Below are 20,623 nucleotides of genomic sequence, written 5' to 3' on the forward strand. Positions count from 1 at the left end.
GCGGCACAGAGCATATGCTCAGGAAATGTGTTTGTAAGAAAGGGAGCAGCCAGAGAAAAGAAGAGAGGCAGGCATAAAGAAAATAAAAATGCCGAAGAAGAAAAAAATACTTTAAGGAAGGAAACCCAAAAGAAAAGAAAATATAGAGTTAATCAGCAGTTATAATTACCCCATGTTAGTAACCCCATGTAACTGTCATCCAACCTAAAATGCTCTGAGCCTTCCACAGGGTGCCGTGCGAGACAGGGATTTGTTGAAATTCAGGTCCCCTGTGAAGACACCATTCCCTAACTTTTCTGTGTTGCATGCCTGCAAAAACCAATAGAGTCATGTGAATTATACTTCAATGAAAAACCAATCCAGCTAGGCTGAGCATGGTGGCTCATGCCTATAATCCCAGCACTTTAAGAAGCTGATGTAGGAGAGGTAACTTGAGCCCAGGAATTTGAGACCAGCCTGGGCAACACAAGGACCTCATCTCTATTAAAAAAAAAAAAAAAAATTAGCCAGCCATAGTGGCATGTGGCCCTGGTCCCAGCTACTCAGGATACTGGTGTAGGAGGATCACTTGAGCCTGGGAGGTCAAAGCTACAGTGAGCCATGATTGTGCCACTGCACTCCAACCTGGGTGACAAAGTGAGACTCTCCCTCAGAAATACCCCGAATCAATTCATCTAAAAGACTTAGGAGTTTCTGTTGGTGTGTCTGATTGACGGGGAAGTTTTGCTAGCTTGGCCCCTCTCCATTTTGCCATCTGGAATCCACTGTAATGCCATGGCATCCAGTGCTATCAATCGCACAGGAATGTGTATTTTTGGAGGACTTTCACATCTCATTACTCCACTGATGAAAGGGAGGTGGCCTGCCTCTTTCCTTTCCTGTCCCAAGGCATCTTTTGTGTGCTCCAATTCCTTGACTTCTGTGGCAGTCAGCTCAGTGACTAAGCCTATTAGTTTTCTAGGTACCTTGGGAGGTGCAGTTCCTCTGGGCTGTGATACCTGAGCTAATTTAGAATGAGCTCTTTCTGAAGCCAGCCCATCCCCTCTTAACCACATGGGCTCTGCTTGCCCAGCTGAGGCAGTTTCATGCCCCTTGAGTTCCATGCAAAGGGACCACCTCACTGCTGCCCTGAGATACTGTAAGACCCTGTTTTTTTTTTGTTTTTGTTTTTTATTTTCTCTTCTTTTTGATGGAGCCTCACTCTGTTGCCCAGGCTGAAGTGCAATGGCGCAATCTCAGCTCACTGCAACCTCCGCCTCCCAGGTTCAAGTTATTCTCCTGCCTCAGCCTCCTGAGTAGCTGGAATTACAGGCGTGCGCCACCATGTCTGGCTAATTTTTGTATTTTTAGTAGAGACCCGTTTTTACCATGTTGGTTAGGCTGGTCTCAAACTCCTGACCTCGTGATTCACCCACCTCAGCCTCCCAAAGTGTTGGGATTACAGGCGTGAGCCACTGCACTGGGCTGCCCGTGTTGTTATAATTACCTTTTTTTCTGGGTTTGCTTTGGGGAGATGGGGCAGAGGGAAATTCCAATCGATCCTACAGGGGAGATTAAAGCTAAGGAGCCCAACAGTTTTGTGAGCTTCAGGTCTTCTATGCCTCAGTTTCCTCATGTATGAAACAGGGTATTAATGAAATCCACCTCATAGCACGGTTGGGTTATATCCAGGCGCACACCTGTAATTCCAGCTACTCAGAACTGAGGCGGGAGAATGTCTTGAGGCCAGGAGTTTGAGATCAGACTGGGCAACATAGCAAGACCAGGTCTCTAAAAAATAAAAGTAGTTTAAAAAAGAAAAGCACCTAGAACTGCCCAACACTGAGGAAATATTCAGTCATGATTAGGTGCTGTCGGCAGTGACCAGGCTCTCCAAGCATCTTCCTTCAGGCCACAGTGCCATTTCTTGATCAGGGTTCATGGATAATTTTATACTTCTGAGACATCCTGTTTGTGCCCTCTGGCCTTTCAACATGCTGCCCCATTGCATTCTTCTTTAGGCAGCTGTGTCTGTGTCCCCAGAACTCTACCTTGGCGCCTCCTCCCTTTTCAGAGTCTCAGAAAGCCACATCTCAGACTGTCCCTGTCCTAGAATCTGCTTCCCTGAAGTTGGGTAAACATCAGGCTCTGACCAGGACACCCACACTTGGCTTCCTACAAATCCTACTGCAGGCCATCCTTCCCTGTTGACTTGACACCCTGCAGAAGGGCAGGTGCTGCCTGCTCAGAATTAAGAAACATGAGTTTGCTTCCCTTCAGCTAGGACCCCCTTGCCAGAGAGAACTGGGCCCAAAGGCAGGGGTGCCTGTCCTCAGCTTCCTTGTCTTCCTGAGAGACCAAGTGTTCTGCCACACAGGAATGACCAACCAGACAACTGCTCTCAGCTAAGCAGGACTTTAAAGAGCACAGCACCTCCCATCATCTGGGGACACTGCTCAAGTTGCTGTTATGTTGAAGTGTGATCTGCCTGCTCTTAAATGACACCCTGTATCACAGGTGGAACCAACCTGCCAATCTGGCAAAGTCAACTGCCTGAGGCCTTCGAATGGACTGGCCCTGAGCTCCTGTGCCCAGGACCCTCCAGGTCCTATGCTCTGGCTGTTAAACATACATAGCTTTGAACAAAATAATAATGATCCTTAGGAGGACTGGCACTCCATTAAGAACCTTCACTATCTAAACACAAGTACACAGCCTAACTCCACTCCTATTGATTCATTTTGTCCTCACAGCCCAGGCAGAAAGGCCTCAAAGGCTCCAATGAGAAACAGCCCTGGAGATGAGCAGTGGCATGCCAAAGTTTTCAGCTGTCAGTTGCAGACCAGGGGCAAAGTCCAGCTGAACACAAAGTCCACAGCTCTGAACTTGCTGCCACTGAAAGGGCATATACCTCAAAGAATTTGAAAGCAGGTACTCAGGTATTTTCTCACCATGTTCATAGCAGCATTACTCACAATGGCCAAAAAGTGGAAACAACCCAAGTGTCTGTTGATGGATGAATGGGTAAACAGAATATGGTCTATCCAACCACACAATGGAGCACTATTCAGCTTTAAAAGGGAAGGTAATTCAGACTCTTGCTACAACATGGATGAACCTTGAAGGCATCAGGCTAAGAAAAAAGTGACATAAGCCAGTCACAAAAAAACAAATACTACATGATTCTACATATATGAGGTACCCAGAGTAGTCACATTCACAGAGACAGGAAATAGAATGGTGGGTGCCAAAGGCTGGGAGAGGGTGAAGGGGAGTTAGTGTTCTCACAATGCAGAGCTTCAGTTTGGAAAGATGAACAAGTTCTGTGGATGGTGGTGATGGATGCAAGAGCATGCTTGATGCTACCTGACTGAGCACTTAAAAATGGTTAAGATATTTGCTCTTGGTAAATTTTTTTGATATTTGATATTGGTAAATTTTGTTACAGATATGTAATTAAAATAAAAAAAAAGGAGGAGGGAAGCATCTGCCATGAGGGCAGAGCCAATGACACACCTGCAATTTTCCCTTGCCTGATCTTCTGCACCTTGTAGTGAACGGAGGTTCCCACCATCAGGTAGATATCATAGGCCGGGTTCAGAAGGATGTTCTCCAAAATCAGCAGCCTGACTTCTGCAGGGCGTACGTTCTTGGCATAAAGAGAAGGTGGACAAAGTGAGGTGTGGACAGGGAATGGAGGAGTGGCGGAGTAAACAAGAGAAAGAGAGCTGTTTTAAACATAGGAATAGGGAAGTTAAAAGCAAAGAAACAAGATGTCATTCCCAAGTCCTTACTTTCAGACCCCAGAGGTCCCAGGGGAGTTCCATAAGTACAGCAGGCAGCCAAAGACATTACCCAGACTGAGCCCTCACACTAGCTGCACATTGCGTGTGGTTTAACTCTATGTACAACAGTAATTAAACAGGAGTAAAAGAGGGGAGCCAGGGTAAACTTTAGGGATGCTATGGCCACCAGGAGCTCAAGTTATCTCCCCACAAAAGGTCCAGGGATCTTGAGAAGCCCCAGGCCAATGTAAAAAGCAGGAGATGCGCATGTGCTGTGATGAGCCCCTGGCGGCTATTCCTTGACCCCTTCTCCTGCCCACCTCTCACCCCCAACCTGTGACTGCCTCCCTCCTCAGGAAAACCTGTGAGCAACTTCCCGATGGGAGAAAGATCACGAGGTGCCCTGTCCAGTGCACCCCCAGGTACTGGATTCTCCAGAGGCCTGCACCTTTCATTGACTTTGGCTGTTTGATGGCGCCATACATTGTAGAAAAGTGACAGCAAAGCAAACGATTCTTGTTCACAGAAACTCAAAAACATTCTCTGTGCTGGAGGCACAGCTGACTGCCCTCCTGTGGGTGTGGGCATTCTGCATTTTTGTGAGTTCAGTTCAGCGTACTTGGTGGACTGTGGCTACTCTTTGGATTCTCGTTTAAGACTGCTGTCACATCTGATGGGTTCCTCACTTAACAACTAGTTAATAATATCTTCTGTGTGTTCAAAAGAGACAAGCATATCAGGTATCACCGTGGGCAGGGCTCTATGGTGGATGCTTTCCAGCACACAGGCAGGGAGGGCCGCTGAATGTCTGTGGCCAGAACAGCCAAGTCTGCCTTCCAGCTTAGTGGTGGGGCTGTATCCCATCCCAGCCCTGGGCCCTATGCAGGAGCAAACTGTCTCCAAATACTACCTGCGGAGTCCTGCAGGATTAGCCCCTATAACACGGCATGTCCCTATGTTTCCAAAACCTTCCAGGACTCTCCGATGCAGCAAACCCACTAGAGAGTGAATCAGAAGAGGATTTCTCTGTCTGTCACTTTACAAAATTAAATGGCAGGCCAAGTACCACAGTGTTCCTGCCTATGCACCAGGAACTACTAGGCAAACAAAAAGATCTCGGGGTTGCAGCTCAAAATGAGGCACATGTAGGGTGGACATTAGCCCACAGGGAAAAGGAAGGAACCAGGACGTTAGATAGACCAACTCCTCACTCTCCTTTCCTCTGGCACACCCCTACTACTTACCCGGAGAATGGGATGCTGGTGAGGCCAGGAAGACAAGGGATTGGCTGGGGCAGGGTTGAGGAGATCTACACATGGGATTCCTGGGCCACCAGTCTCAGGGCTCCAATGGGGGCACAGGAGAGACGGCACAGAAAACACCCAGGAGCCCGGGTTTTGTCAAAGCCCCAAGTGCTTGGGAGTGCCCCAATACCGGCTCGGTGGGGGCGCCAGTTGGAAATAGGTGAGTTACTGAGAACCTCCTGCTCTTGGACCTCCCTAGAAACTGAGAATGAGCGGGCTGGGCATGGTGGCTCATGCCTGTAATCCCAGCACTTTGGGAGGCTGAGGCAGGTGAATCAAAAGGTCAGGAGATCAAGACCATCCTGGCCAACACGGTGAAACCTCGTCTCTACTAAAAATACAAAAATTGGCTGGGTGTGGCGGCTTATGCCTGTAATCCCAGCACTTTGGGAGGCCAAGGCAGGTAGATCATGAGGTCAAGAGATCAAGACCATCATGGCCAACATGGTAAAACCGGATCTCTACTAAAAACACAAAAATTAGCTGGGCATGGTGGTATGTGCCTGTAGTCCCAGCTACTCGGAGGTTGAGGCAGGAGAATCGTTTGAACCTGGGAGGCAGAAGTTGCAGGGAGCCAAGATCACGCCACTGTACTCCAGCCTGGCAACAGAGCGAGACTCTATCTCAAAAAAAAAAAAAAAATTAGCTGGGCGTGGTGGTGCGTGTCTGTAATCCCAGTTGCTCTGGGGGCTGAGGCACTTGAACCAGGAATTGGAGGTTGCAGTGACCCAAGATCGTGCCATTGCACTCCAGCCTGGCGACAAAGTAAGACTCCATCTCAAAAAAAAAAAAGAAACTGAGAATGAGCAAATGCTTTGTACCTCTACAGATGCTTTCTGGGGCCTCAACCAACTTTTTTTGTAAGCTGAGGCTCAAACAAACCAAACCAAACCAAACACATAAAAATATGAACCCACATCCTAAAATCATGGAACAGTGTCTCACTTCCACTATTCAATGTGTCTATAGGGGTGAGCAGGTGCCATCAGCCTGATTCCACCCCAGGAAGCCCATTGTCTCCCAGTGCCCCAGGCCCACCTTGTAGACAGCCTCCTGTATTCGAGCCTTGAGCTTGGAGCTCCCGGTCTTCATCCCAGACACCAGGATGGTGTCCCCTTGCTTGGCAGCCTTTTCCATCTCTGAGATATAAGAAGGAGGGATGTACGTAGACTCCAAGAAAGTGAGAATTCTGGAAAAGAAGCATGTTGTCAAAGTTCGTTGATCGAACTCCAACACGAGATTCATCAGACTCTACCACAGCATTCCCTATCAGCACCTCTCACTGGGGCTGATGCGGAAATAAGGGGTGGCACCCTAGTCAGGGCTGGGGCTGCCTAGAGACATGTCCCTGCAGCTTCCTACATCAGAACTACCAAAGTTCTTGTGAAAAATGCAGATTCTTGGCCACTGGCCCAGGCTTTGTCTGCTAGGTGCCTGGGAATCTGCATTTTATCCACATGCACACGTGATGTAAACACTGACATGCGAGATCAGCTGTTGCGTCAACATGGGAACAGTAAGGCTGGGAGAGGAGGCAGCAGACCCAAGAGCACAGCCCAGCTGCAGCAGGGCCAGCAGCACCCTCGCCTCCCTCAGGCTGCCTGCTCCTGTCCCACCTCCCCGGCCTAGTGCTCAGTTTTGGGGAACGATTCTCCACGGCTAGTCCCCTAGCCCAGGGAACCGGACGGCACCACGTCTCACTCTCCCTGGATCCCAGCTTGGGGAAATGTTGGGGATGTGGTGGAAACTGGAGTGTGGGCTGCTGGGCAGGCCTGGCTTCAGGGATCCTTCCCACGCAGCCTCCCACTTCAGCCTGCGTTTACAAACAAGCCAACTGTTCCTCTGCAAAAGAGCCATCTGCCGATGCCGGACCACATCATGATTTATTTCCTCTCCTGGTTACTCTAGGTGTCACATGTCAAATTGACTACAAATCCAGGACAATCCAACTCCGTCTTGGCATCTGGGATTTCCGTTAGCATTTGGCTCAGGTGCAGAGCTACCTGGAAGCTCAAGAGGCCTAATGTGCTGGGCAACAGGGGGCTGTCAGAAGAGGACAGGGAATCAGTATCCCCTCAACATCCAGCGCGCGCCAGGCCCAGAGAGGGGCCCTGACTAGATCAACCTGCCGAGCTGTACAGTGGCCCTCATAGGCAGGCAAGTGATCCCCTCCGGCTGTGTTTCCCAGGGCAGATGGCTCAGGCTCAGGTGGGTAATGTTCCCTGACTAAGACCACAGCCAAAAAGCCAGGACTGGAATCCAGGTTTCTGACTCCCCTGCCCATGGTCATGGTTTTACAAAACACCAGAAACCACAGAGCTGGTCCAGAAGGCTCTGCCTCCAGGAGGGCAACCTGGCTCACAAAGGCGTCAGGATGTGAAGATGTCTGCCTGGAGTCACTGTGAGCTGAGCCCTGGAACCACCACATCCCCAACATCCTCTACAGCCCAGACCTGGACTCTAATGGCATAACAAGAGACCAGACAGTAAACTCCCTAACAAAGGACTTATCATTACAAAGGAGTGAGAGAGCTACTTCCCCAGATCAGAAGCAAGTGCAAGAACAGAGTGTCAATTCTGTGATATTCCGGCCAAAGACACAACATTCGGACCCTGGCCGTGAGGGAACAGCAGATGAACCCAAAACAAGGGCTGCTCTAAAGATATCTAGACTGTCCTCTTCACAAGCATCGTGATGTCCAAAGTCAAAGCCCAGGAGACTGTCCCAGGCTGACAGAGACTAAGAGAAACAGAACACATGTGGCAGGTGACTCGGGGCTGCGATTTTTCTTCTTGCTGAGAAGGATAAAACTGGGACAAGTGACCAAACTTGAGTGAGGTCTGAAGATGGTCAGCATCAGTGTTCGTTTCCTAGCACCATGACTGCATGGTGGCCGTGCAGGACGATGTCCTTGATGGTTGTAAAGCACATGAAAATCATCAGGGTGACGGGACATGAGGCTGGCAACAGGCTCTCAGGTGAGTGAGGGAAACCACTTTTTGGACTGCATTGGCAGGTTTTCTATAGGCCTAAAGTTGCTGCAAAAAGAGACTCAAAACATTCAAAAACAACTTTTAAAAAGGGACCATGCTTTTAAAAAATCACATAGCAAAACATGAGGAAAGCAGCACAGTTGCGAATACAAGCTCAGACCTGGGGCCTGCAGCAACGCTGGCCAAGGACCTGTGTGGCTCTCCTCCTGCCCTGTCCCACGTGTGGCAGCACAGTGAGCCACTGACAGGAGACTCAAGCACCTCAAGAACTGAACTGCTCATTTTTTAACTACAAATAAATAGCCCTGGGGCCCATGACTCCCAAGGCTGGTCTCTCCCATGGAGACAGTGCAGATCCACAGATCTGAGTTCAAACTCCAGCTCTGTCCTTCCTGAGCTCAGACAAGCGAATTGGCCTCTCCAAGTCTCAGCCTCTGGGACCACTCGATGGAGAGCACAGTTCTATGCAAGCTCGCATGGCAGCCAGGAGGATGACACAGGTCAAGACATTTAAGGTGTCCACCTCACAAGTCTGGCTACACCGCCATATGGGGGACTTAACCCTGTTCCACCGGAGACTGGCACACATAGCTGGCCCATGCGTCAGCCAAAACCTGGCTACCCTTTAACTAGCCTCCCAGAACTGCAGCCTGGGGCTATCCACACTTCTCCTGCACCCTGAGACAGCCATGTGTGTCTCATTTCTCCAGCTGGATGTCCCAAGCCTCTGGTAACTTCCCACACGACACTCTCTGTGGGCTGCAGAAGCAACCAGGTTCCCGCACAATGGTGTGAGTGAACCTTCCTCCTTAATCAGACACTTGGAATGTTGCAGGCATCCTGGGATTCTCCCAGGCTCCACACTCACTGAGATGAAAGCCCCTGGCCAGTGTGGAGCTCACAGACATCCCCCTTCCCGCTTCCCTTCAAAGGGGGTCAGGCGTGACAGAGGCACCCCTTACCGCAGTGCATTGTGAGAGTCTGAGAACCTGTCCGCCTCGGAGTCCTTCACAATCGTCCACTCAAAGACCAGTCCAGCCAGGGTGCTGAAGGTGTTCCCTGTAAGAGCAGACATGGGGGCAGACAGGCATGGAGTTAATTCCCCAGGGCTGAGGGAGGTAGGATAGGAGCTTCTGCCCCACACAAGAACGACACTCCACATCACCCACCACCAGGCAGGTGTCATGACCTGCATGTCAGGGGGGGAAACTGAAGCTGAAAGGAATGAAGACCTTCACAGTCATGTGATCACCAGGGGGCAAGGCCAGGATTTGAACCCAGGGCTGTCAGGTGAAAGCTTGTGCTCTTCCTGCTGTGACTCCCTGCCTTTGACTGCAGGACCAGCTCAGTGCAGTGCTTAACACTGCTGCCCCATACGTCTGTGAGCACTCCAGAGTTTAGGAGGCTGCTCAGAAACCTGGGCCATTCGTTCCTGCTCACCACCTCCTGAGAGTAAACTCCTCTCCCTCCCTGTGCAGGGGTGGGGACCCAGGGAGGAGGGGCATTACCCCAACTGTCTAGTGTCACATGACTCTTCTCTTCGCCTTGACTGTAAGAGTCCTGAGGTCCTGGGGTAAGTAAGGGGGCCACATAGGTCCTTGGCTGGTGCTGGTGCAGGCTCCGGGTCTGAGCTTGTATTCACAACTGTGCTGCTTTCCTCATGATTTGCTATGTGATTTTTTAAAAGCACGGTCCCTTTTTAAAAGTGGAGAGCCAGGCCTAGCCAGCCTTGGCCCTAATATCCTGGCTTGCTGCCTGGGAGCCTTCTGACCTGTCCTTTCCAATCAAGAAACAGATGCCACTTGCAAACCTACTTCTCACCTTCCCTTGAAAGGCTGAAGATCCTGCCACTTGAATCTCATTCCCTCTGAGGGCCAGAAGCTGCTCGCCCTCTCTAGAAGGGGCCATGCCACACTCCCTGCCAGCCCCTGATGCCCTACACCTGTTCCACCCCTCATCCACATACCCTTTCTAACCAGCTCCCAATACAGGGTATCTGGGGGCCAAGAAATGCTGTTTCTACAGTGCAAAGGGCAAGGTATTTAGAGTTGGACAGGCTTGGGGTCCTGTTTCTCTTCACCCCATCCCTGGCCCCATGAAGTCTCAAAGGCCACATGAAACAGTGTTTAGTGACATGTCTAGAGTTCACAATAGCCTGTTTATGGATAAAGGGATGGAGGTGAGGAAGGTCCTGCTGAGGGGTAAGGGGGCAGGGAAAGCTCTCAAGAAACCTCTGCCCAAAGTTTTGCTTATTCCACTCAAAAAAAAGCTGTCAGTACCTACTATGTGCAACAGACAGAGCCCTTGACCTTGAAGCCTCACAGTCAAGTTTAGATAGTAACCACGAAAGCCAGCAGTCCGGTCTCCAGATGATCCACCTCCCCTGTCCTGCAGGAGGGCTGCAGGAAAATGTTAAGCAATTCAACCTAACAAACATTTACCTGATGCCAGCTGGAAAAAGTCCAGTGTCAGACACAAAAGAGTCCAGAAGAATGAACTGATCCCAGTTCCGTCCTCCGAGTGCTGTCCTCGACAAGCCACAGTAGAAAATGTCCGGCACCCCAGGGTCAGTGAAGGGGCCACTCAAGAGCTGAGGGAAATTGAAGGGAGGAACAAGTCCCACCTTGGGCAGCCAAGGAGGACTCCCTGGAGGGCACACCTGAGAGGCAATGCCAGAGGAAGCATGGCTTCTGAAAGCAGAGTTCAGGAGGGGAAGGTGCCCCAGGCAGAAGAGACAGCATAAGGAAAGGTGAGGCAGGGGCATCTTGGAGACCCTGAGCTAGTCCAGTTCTGCTCATGCAAGAGGCATGAGTGGGCCAGGAAATAGCTGTGAGAACACTGACTGGAGGCAGGCACTCTGCAGGCGGCTTCTGGCCAAAAAGGCAGATCCCAGCCACTTGGGGAGGGCCCCCAATGCCCAGGAAAATGCAGCAGCAGGAAACAGGCCGTGCGTCCAGGCGGAAAAGAGCTCAGGCAACAGTCAAACATCCTGGATCCCAGCCCCTGCTCGGCACCCATGAGCTGTGTGACCGTGGGCAAGTTACTGAAGCCGAACTTCAGCTTCCTCGTCTATACAGTGGGCATCAGACCATTTATAAGCACAATAAGACACTGTACTTTCTAAGGGGATAACACACTGCCTGGCACCCATGGGCAGCCAGGGTGCCACTGTTTGTTGAGCAATTATCTTTCTTGACATTCATCAATCTGATAAAGCACATCATTTCTGGGACTGCCAGACACTCAAAGGTTCTAAAGGTCAAGTTCATCTTCACAGAGGAGACTTCTGACCAGAAAAGAGTTTGCAGGCTCAGAATAAAGGCAAAAGGGCCTGGCGTGGTGGCTCACGCCTGTAATCTCAACACTTTGGGATGCCAGGGCGGGCAGATCACAAGGTCAGGAGATCAAGACCATCCTGGCCAACATGGTGAAACCCTGTTTCTACTAAAAATGCAAAAATTAGCTGGGTGGCGGACGCCTGTAATCCCAACTATTCGGGAGGCTGAGGAAGGAGAATTGCTTGAACCTGGGAGGCAGAGGTTGCAGTGAGCCCAGATTGCGCCACTGAACTCCAGCCTGGCGAGACTCCACCTCAAAAAAAAAAAAAAAAAAAGAAAAAAGGCAAAAGGAATGATGAAGGTACTCATCAAAGTATGAGGACCCAGTAGAAAGCATGACACCCTCACAGTGGATGAGGACGAGGAAGGGAGTTATCCATTTCCTTGCTACAAAGGTGGGGCCTTGACATGGGCTGTTGGTGAATGACTCAGTCTGTGGAGAACAGATGACGTCCTACTCTGGAACTGGCCGCAGGGGCCATCAACACTTCAGGAGTGCAGGGAGTGTGAGAGGAAACCGTCCAGGCCTCTGGGCACCATCCTGGCATAACAGTGGCCTGGGAAGGCCTAGGCAGGCATCTCCCCAATCCCAACATCCCCACCACCTGCCTGGGGAGGACAGATGCACATTCAAGAAAAAAGTGACTTAAAAGGGTTTTAACTAGAACTACAAGGATGAACAATAGCAGGTTCTGATCAGGACGTGGAGATCATGGCACCTTCACACACTTCCCCCAGGAATCTGAAACACGGCAGCCACTTGGGAAACCTCCTGGCAGCTCCCAAACAGTTAAACACAGAGTTATCCTATGCCCTGACAATTCCATTCCTACCCAAGAGACCGGAAAACCCATGTCCACATGTGAATGCTCACAGCAGCATTATTCATAACCGCCAAATGTGAAAACAACCTAAGAGTCCATCAATGGATGAGCAAAAAAACAAACACGGTCGACCCCGGCGATGGAATGTCATTCAGCCACAAAAAGAATGAAACATGGGCCAGGAGAAGTGGCTCATGTTTGTAATCCCAGCACTCTGGGAGGCCTAAGCGGGTGGATCATTTGAGGTTAGGAGTTCGAGACCAGCCTGGCCAATGGTAAAACCCTGTCTCTATTAAAAATACAAAAATGAGCTGGGCATGGTGGCACACACCTTAGTCCCAGTTACTCAGGAGGCTGAGGCAAGAGAATCGCTTGAACCCAGGAGGCGGAGGCTGCAGTGAGCCGAGATGGCACCATTGCACTCCAGCCTGGCAAACTCGGTCTCAAAAAAAAAAAAAAAAAAAGGAATGAAGTATGACAGACACACTTAACAATACAGATGAACTTTGAAAATGTGTTCAGTGAGAGAAACCAGTCACGAAAGACTGTATGTATGGTTGTATACAGCTGCACACATGTACTGTGTGATTCTATTCACATGAAATGTCCAGAACAGCCAAATGCAAAGAGACAAAAAGCAGATTCATGGTCATCAGGGGCTGGAGAGAGGAGAGAATGGGGAGTGACTGCAATGAGTGTGGGGCTTCCTTTTGGGGTGATGAAAATGTTCCGAAATTAGACAATGGTGATGTTTGCACAATTGTGTGAATCTACAAAAAACACTGAATTGTACACTTGAAACGGGTAAAATTTCATGAGATATAAACCTCAATACAAATAAACGTCTCTTTTTAAATGACTTAAGGGAAGAAACAAAACAGAGTAGTCAAAAGCAGGGGTTAAATCTGCCCCTCTGCCTATTTTTATAAATAAAGTTTTATTAGAACACAGCCACATTAGAACACATTGGATAGAATGACGTGCCCACTCATTTACATATCATCTAAGGCTGTGCCTGTGTGTCTGTGTCTGAGATTCTGAGGGCAGCAGCTAGGTCCTTCTTTCCCTATAGCAGCCCTGGTGCCTGAACAATGTCTAGTTTGTAGAAAGTGCTGAGAGACACCCTCTGGCTTACTGAGCACTCACGCGAGACTGAACACTTACATATTTCTCACTAAGTCCTTACGGTCCCCAGGACAAGCATCGCTATCTCAATCTCACAGGTCAGAGGGCAGTGTCAGAGGTTAAGGGCCTTATCTGATGAATGAGTAAGTAGGGGAAGAAGGGGTCTGCTAGTGTTTTAAATAGTGGTTTGGCCTCTGAGACATTTGGCCACGTCTGGGCCATTTTTGATTGTCATGGCTTGGGAGATACTCTATCATGTAGTAGGTAGAGGCCTGGGATGCTGCTGAACACCCTATAATGCACTGACAGCCCCCATCACAAACAATTATTCAACCCCAAATGTCAATCAATACTACCTAGGCTAAGAATCCTGATCCTGAATTTATTTTCAAAAACAGGAGCTAGAGTTGTCAGAAAAGGTTTCAAAGACAAGGTGAGCCTTGGTTTGAACTTGGTTTTGGGGCAGATCATCTGAAAGACATCTTTTGCCTTATTTTCTCCGACAAGAATTTTAACCTACAAAGTTTTCCTTAGTGGCCGGGCACAGTGGCTCACGCTTATAATTCCAGCACTTTGGGAGGCTGAGGCGGGTGGATCACCTGAGGTCAGAAGTTTGAGACCAGCCTGGCCAACATTGTGAAGCCCCATCTCTACTAAAAATACAAAAAAAAAAAAAAAAAAAATTAGCTGCGTGGTGGCGGGCACCTGTAATCCCAGCTGCTCGGGAGGCTGAGGCAGGAGAATCACTTGAACTCGGGCGGCAGAGGTTGCAGTGAGCCAAGATGGCATCATTGCACTCCAGCCTGAGCAACAAGAGCAAGACTCCATCTCAAAAAAAAAAAAAGTTTCCCTTACTTCCTTTAAGAGATCACCTAGAAGAATTCCAGCCTGGAACGAGCCCATATTTGACTCTAGTAAGGTGAAGATGTGAGGGCAGTGCCCTGGGCCAGGAGCATAGATGTAATCTGATCCACACATATGCTCGGCAGCCTGGACCAGGAAGCCACCAACAGCCCTAAGAGCCGAAGCAGGCAGCAAGGCCCCAGACAGCCTCTCCCAGCCTCCCATTGCTGCCAAGAATGGTAGCTTCCTCAAGATGTGCTGCCCCAAGGAACGACACCATGACAGGCGGGGTCTGGCTCCAGGGTCAGAGTCACAGCTCTGAGCACACAGGCCCTGCTGCAGGGGTTCCTGAGTGCTAGTAGTGACCATGACTTGATGCCACTGAGGGCTTGAGGTCCACCTCAGAGGTGGTTTTTGCCTCTTCAGCATTTTCCCCTGCACCAACTTCACCTGCCTGATGGGAGCTGCCCTCTAGCAGACCTGTAGTGCTGGACGTCAGAGGAGAGGGGAATGCAGAGAGGCCAGGGTCATGGTGGGGGGACAATCCAGCATGGGCTGCAGAGGACAAACAGGCAGGGGGACATCCTCACCCTCAGAGTCCAGGGCCTGGATCTTCAGCTCCAGCGGGGAGTCCTCCAGGTAGAGCTCACGGGTGGTGGAAACAATCTGGATGCCGTGGATGAGGTCCACAATGGCGTCACAGCGCAGGATCTGGCCTGTGGCTGGAGAGACCCCAGGGAGGGTCAGCACCAAAGACAGTCCCTACCCCTGGCTCTACCTCCAAGCCTTGCAGGCTTACACTCTGGCAAAAACCCCATTTACCACCAACTTCACCCTCAGAAGCCAAGCAGCTGCCTTGCACACAGCCCCACTGAAAGTTAACAGGGACTTCCAGAAAGGAAGGGCTGTGGGGGCCTTGTCACCACCTACTCCGGTCTTTCCAGCAGGGCACCAGCATTTAAACCTGTGGGCAAAGAAAACTCCAGGAAAACTCTGTTTTGTTCAGGGTGTGACCATTCAGTGAAGTGACAAGGGTTATAGTATGATGAGTTCCCATCCCAAAGTCGGGAGCCCTGCCCCTTTACTGAGATTAGGGATTACGCTGGTGGTTTTTGATTTTCACATATGCTGGTGTGTTTTTATATAAGACTATCAACTATAGTACAGAAGGGGCTGGAGGGCACGCCCAGAGTTTTTTTTTTTTACTTGCTCCATAAATAAGGTATGTAAATGGCATTATCTGGGGAACCGTCAAGTGTAAAGATAGCAGCAAGAGATACAAAATTATCCTGACCATTCTCCAGGCACCATATAAAAATACTTTTGCACTTTAGTGTTGTTTTCTTGCACAGCAATACAGTCTCTTGTATCAAAAGTATTAAAAATATTCAAGTTTGGCCAGGCACGGTGGCTCACACCTATAATCCCAGCACTTTGGGAGGGCAAGGCAGGCGAATCACTTGAGGTTAGGAGTTCAAAGCCAGCCTGGCCAACATGATGAAACCCCATCTTTAATAAAAAGACAAGAAAAATCAGTAGGGCATGGTGGCACATGCCTGTAATGCCAGCTATGGGAGGCTGAGGCAGAAGAATTGCTTGAACCCGGGAGGCAGAGGTTACAGGGAGCCAAGATCACGCCACTGCACTCCAGCCTGGGTAACAGACCAAGACTTCATATCAAAAAATAAAAATAAAAATATTCAAGGCTGTGACCCAGTAAAACTGGGAATTTAAGAAATAACATAAAAGAACTCTAATTTGTTCTCTGTATAAAAACATTTATTTTTATATGTAACACTTAACAAACATCTGAAAACACTCTAAATGCCCAATACAAGGAAATGCTTATAGGACAACCTCCTGTTAAGATTATTATTTGGGCCAGGTGTGGTAACTCACACATATAATCCCGCCACTGTGGGAGGCCAAGAGAGGAGGGTTGCTTGAGCCCAGGAGTTTGAAACCAGCCTGTACAACATAGGGAGACCACCACCTCTTAAAAAAAAAGAAGAAGAAAAGAAAAGAAAGAAAGAAAAATTGGCCAGGAAACATAGCGAGACTCCATCTTCACAAAAAATTTTAAAAATTAGCTGGGTATGGTGGCGTGCACCTGTGGTCCCAGCTATTAAATACTTGGGAGGCTGAGGCAGGAGGACTGCTTGAGTCCAGGAGGTTGAGGCTGCAGTGAGCAGTGTTGAAGCCACCGCACTTCAGCCTGGGTGACAGGGTAAGACACTGTCTCAAAACAACAAAAACAGAATATTATTCAGCATTAAAAATCATTGTATGGGCTAGGTGCCATGGCTCACACCTGTAATCCCAGCACTTTGGGAGGCTGAGGTGGGTGGATCACGAGGTCAGGAGTTCGAGACCAGCCTCACAACTTAGTGAAACAATGTCTCTACAAAAAACACAAATATTAGCCAGGTGTGGTAATGCCTGCCTGTAGTCCCAGCTACTCAGGAGGCTGAGGCAGAAGAATTGCTTGAACCCAGGAGGTGGAGGTTGCAGTGAGCCGAGATCGCGCCACTGCATTCCAGCCTGGGTGACAGAGTGAGACTCTGTCTCAAAAAAAAAAAAAAATCATTGTATGGTAAAATGGAACATGTCCTATAGTAGGGAAAAACATGATAGAATATCACATTGTTGTTGTCAAACTATTTTACAACCAATATAATAAATTAGATATAGGGAAGAAAAAGGAGTGATTTCATAGATTAGGACAACTGTCATTGTAATGAGTTGATATCAATTAACAGTTATTTAGGTAACAAGTAATAATTTAGAAATTTAGCAAGCCAGCCTCCACAAAAGGGAACACGGTACAAAGTACTGGCACAAGGGCCCGGGATGGGCGTTGCCTGCTGGGTGTCTGCCTCCTGCCTGGGCATCCTGCCACTCAACAAGAGCACTGTCATGGGCTCAGGTAGCCTCTGGGGCCCTTGGTCTCAGTGGGGCATTTTCCTGTGTCTGGCTCCCACCGGGGATCACACACAGCACTCAGCCCTTACTGATGTCCTCAGCGAAGATGATGCTGGTGAGGCGGGCAGGCTGGGTCAGGCGGGCTTGCACCACTGCCTTCTGGGAGCACTGCTGCTCGTCCGGGCCCAGCGGCTCGATGCTGGCCACCTCCGGCCGGGTGGACAACCTGCAGTGGAAGAAGAAAACCTTTACTCTGTGGAGCTGTGCTGCAAGGCACAGCGGGGTCCAGACACCATGCTATGGCTCCCGTCTGGGGTGCTGTCCTGGACCCAAAGACAGAATTGAGGTGAGCAGCCTAACACCAGCTTCAAACCCAGTGGAGATATGGGGCCCTGCTGAGGCTCCTCCAGTTAAGATCTCCACAAGCTGAGGGCCCTGGGCCCTGTGCACACAGTCCCCATGGAGCAAATCAAACAGGAGACCTCAGACCTGGAAATGAACTCAACGTTCAACAGATGGCTACTATCTAAGACTCCTGAAGATGTGAGAGTCATTCAATATCAGCAGGAAAGGGATCCTATGAGGGACACATGGCACAGGGAGGGGGCACAGGCATCTTGGCCAACCTCTAGCCCAGGCCTGGCACACAGCAGGCTCTGGGCATCAGCTTCCAACCCCAACAGGTTTCACTAACCCTGAAGATCACTACTTGTAAATGATAACCACAATCATGAGCTCCCAGCGCCTGCAGAGCAGATATTATAGCCACAGTGGGGAGACAGACAGATAAACACATTCACAAATGAGCCCAGGCGTCTGTAAGCCTAATTCCCCAGGAAGGATAACAGGAGGAAGAGAAATGTGTGGGGTAAGCTATCTGGTGTCAGTGCCTCAGTTTCTCATCCATGGCCCAAGATAACCACCCCAGGCCCAGGTGAGAAGGGGATGAGTGGCAGAGGACAGCAGACTCCACACTGAGCACGCCCAGCTAGCACGTGCTGTCTAGCACAGGGCCTCCAAAAGAATGCCACACAGGACCTGAGGTGAAGCAGGGCCATGGGAAGCAGCCGGTCATGCTGCCCTCAAAGAGGTTATAGTGTGACCAAGCAGTTTCAGTGCTTGTCTCTAGGGGCCACACCCAGCACAGCACCCAACACAGAGCAGGCACTCCAGGGTCTCTGCATCCTCCCCAACTTTGCCAAAACTCACTGGAACATCCACAGCAGCAAGTATTCTGAAGGAGACTTGTCAGAAACTGCCTGTTGTCAAAAAGCAGTGGTGCGTGGATGGGCACAGTGGCTCATGCCTGTAATCCCAGCACTTTGGGAGGCCAAAGCGGGCAGATCACCAGAAGTTAAGAGTTTGAGAGCAGCCTGGCCAATTTGGTGAAATCCCTCTACTAAAAATACAAAAAATTAACCAGGTGTGGTGGCAAGCATCTATAATCCCAGCTACGTGTGAGGCTGAAGCAGAAGAATCGCTTGAACCTGGGAGGCAGAGGTTGCAGTGAGCCGAGATCACGCCACTGCACTCCAGCCTGGGCAAAAGAGGGAGACTGCCTCAAAAAAAAAAAAAAGGAGTGGTATGGAACACATCCAGGCAGACACGCCAAGGGTCTTCCCCAGGCCAGGCCAGCACGGGGGCCCCTCCAACACACCTGAGCACGCCGACCACTCTGACACTGCCTGGCCACGCTGGACTGCAGCAGGAGGCCTGCAAGGGAACCTTATAGCCTGGACCACCCTACTGGAAGTTCACGGAAAATAAGCCATACCCATCAGTTAAGGAAAGCAATCTACACCCCCAAGGAAGTGCATCTGTGCCCCTTCTGGATTTTTTCCAAGAAAATAGCACGGTATAGACTCCAGGAAGACAGCAAAGCGGGCACAAGTGCACAAAGGAAACGAGAAGCAGGTGCCTGTGAACATGGCCCATGCCTGCTGGAAACACTCTGTCCAACCATCCAACTGCCAACAGCACTAGGGCCCTACAGTGTTCCTCAAAGGGCGTTAAACTTCCCACACACCAGCACACAAAACAGAGTGTGGAAATGAGGACAAATTAGAAAATTCATACAGGGAAGTGAAGACTAAGGAAACAACAAATCCTGGGTCCTAGATTCGATCTGGGGACAGAAAAAGGACTCTGTACTTTTTATTGAATTTTGCCATAAACCTAAAACTACTTAAAAAAAAAAAAAAAAAAAAAGCCTGCTCTACTGGATGCAGTGGCTCATGCCTGTAATCCCAACACTTTGGGAGGTTGAGGTGGGAGGATCATTTGAGCCCAAAATTTCTAGACTGGGCAATAGAGTGAGCCTCCACCTCTACCAAAAAAAATGTTTTTTAAATTAGCCAGTTGTGGTGGCATGCACCTGTGGTCCCAACTACATGGGAGGCTGAGGTGGGAGGATCACTTGAGCCAGGAAGTCAAGGCTGCAGTGAGTTATGATTGTGTCACTGCACTCTGCCTGAGTGACAGAATGAGACCCTGTCTCAAGCAAACAAACAAGTAGAATAAATGAATAAATATGAAGAATAAAGAAAATAAAGTCTATGGGGGGAAAAAGAATTCATCATTTTCCACTCCTGCCCTTTAAAACACCTGGGAACCAGGATCTGGGATCCTGGTCTGGCCTGTAAATCCCACCCACTCTCCCAGCCTCTGTCTTCTCAACAAAATAGAGACAACCACTTCTTTTCTCACTCTATTAACAGCAGTGTATTAGTCTCAGACACAGTTCCAATAAATACAAACAGAGCTCTTCCTATCTAAGTAAAAGATGCCTGAAATTTTCCTTGCAAAACTCCCCAAGCTCTTCCCTGGGCTGCCACTGAGATGCCTGGGCAGCCTGCAGAGCCCAGCTACAGTCACCACACCTTTCATGTCCATGTGGCAGGGCTATATTAAGGACCCATACAGGCCTGAGATAGCCCTGCACACATGTAACACAGGCCACGTTTTCATTTTCTGTCAAAAAGTAACAGGTGAGATTAATTTTTAATAAACCTTGTTTTTTAAAGCACTTTTAGGTGCACAGCAAAACTGAGTGGAAAGCATAGCATTCCTATACACACCCTGCCCCATGCATACACAGCACCTCCATCAATATCCCCACCAGAGTGGTGCATTGGTTACAATGGAGGAGCCTGCATGACCTCAGAATCACTCAGAAGCCCCAGCTGACATGAGGGTGCATACTCAGTATTTCATGTCCTAGGGGTTTGGACAGATGGATAATGGCCCGCACCCGCCATGACGGTATCCTTCAGAACAGCACCACTGCCCTAAAAGTCCTCTGCGACCTGCCTATTTCTATTTTTAAATTCCTACTAAAAAGTCATATTTTTAAGAAAACGTGATTTACCCCAACACATCCTAAATATCATGCTTCTGATGTGGTACTGGCTGCATTTTCAGAGCTCACAGTCACACATCTTAGTCTTTTGGGGCTGCCGTGACAAAACAACACAAACAGGATTTTTCTAACAACAGAAATGTATTGCTCA

General features: G+C 49.4%; 1 protein-coding gene across 1 annotated transcript in view; it reads right to left on the reverse strand.

Annotated features, from left to right (window-relative positions):
* The window catches only part of NUP210 (nucleoporin 210), a 99,883-nt gene that overhangs the window by 63,270 nt on the left and 15,990 nt on the right, over nt 1-20,623 (reverse strand). The window contains exons 2-6 of the mRNA XM_021675727.2: nt 17,204-17,340; nt 14,783-14,914; nt 9,025-9,121; nt 6,107-6,257; nt 3,496-3,628 (exon numbers count right to left, since the gene is read on the reverse strand). Of these exons, the coding sequence (XP_021531402.2) occupies nt 3,496-3,628; nt 6,107-6,257; nt 9,025-9,121; nt 14,783-14,914; nt 17,204-17,340 (650 nt within the window). The remainder of the gene's footprint in view (nt 1-3,495; nt 3,629-6,106; nt 6,258-9,024; nt 9,122-14,782; nt 14,915-17,203; nt 17,341-20,623) is intronic.

The sequence above is a fragment of the Aotus nancymaae genome, unplaced genomic scaffold, assembly GCF_030222135.1.
Source record: "Aotus nancymaae isolate 86718 unplaced genomic scaffold, 86718_ANA_hifiasm-v0.15.2.pri h1tg000046l, whole genome shotgun sequence".
In the NCBI taxonomy this organism is placed as follows: domain Eukaryota; kingdom Metazoa; phylum Chordata; class Mammalia; order Primates; family Aotidae; genus Aotus; species Aotus nancymaae.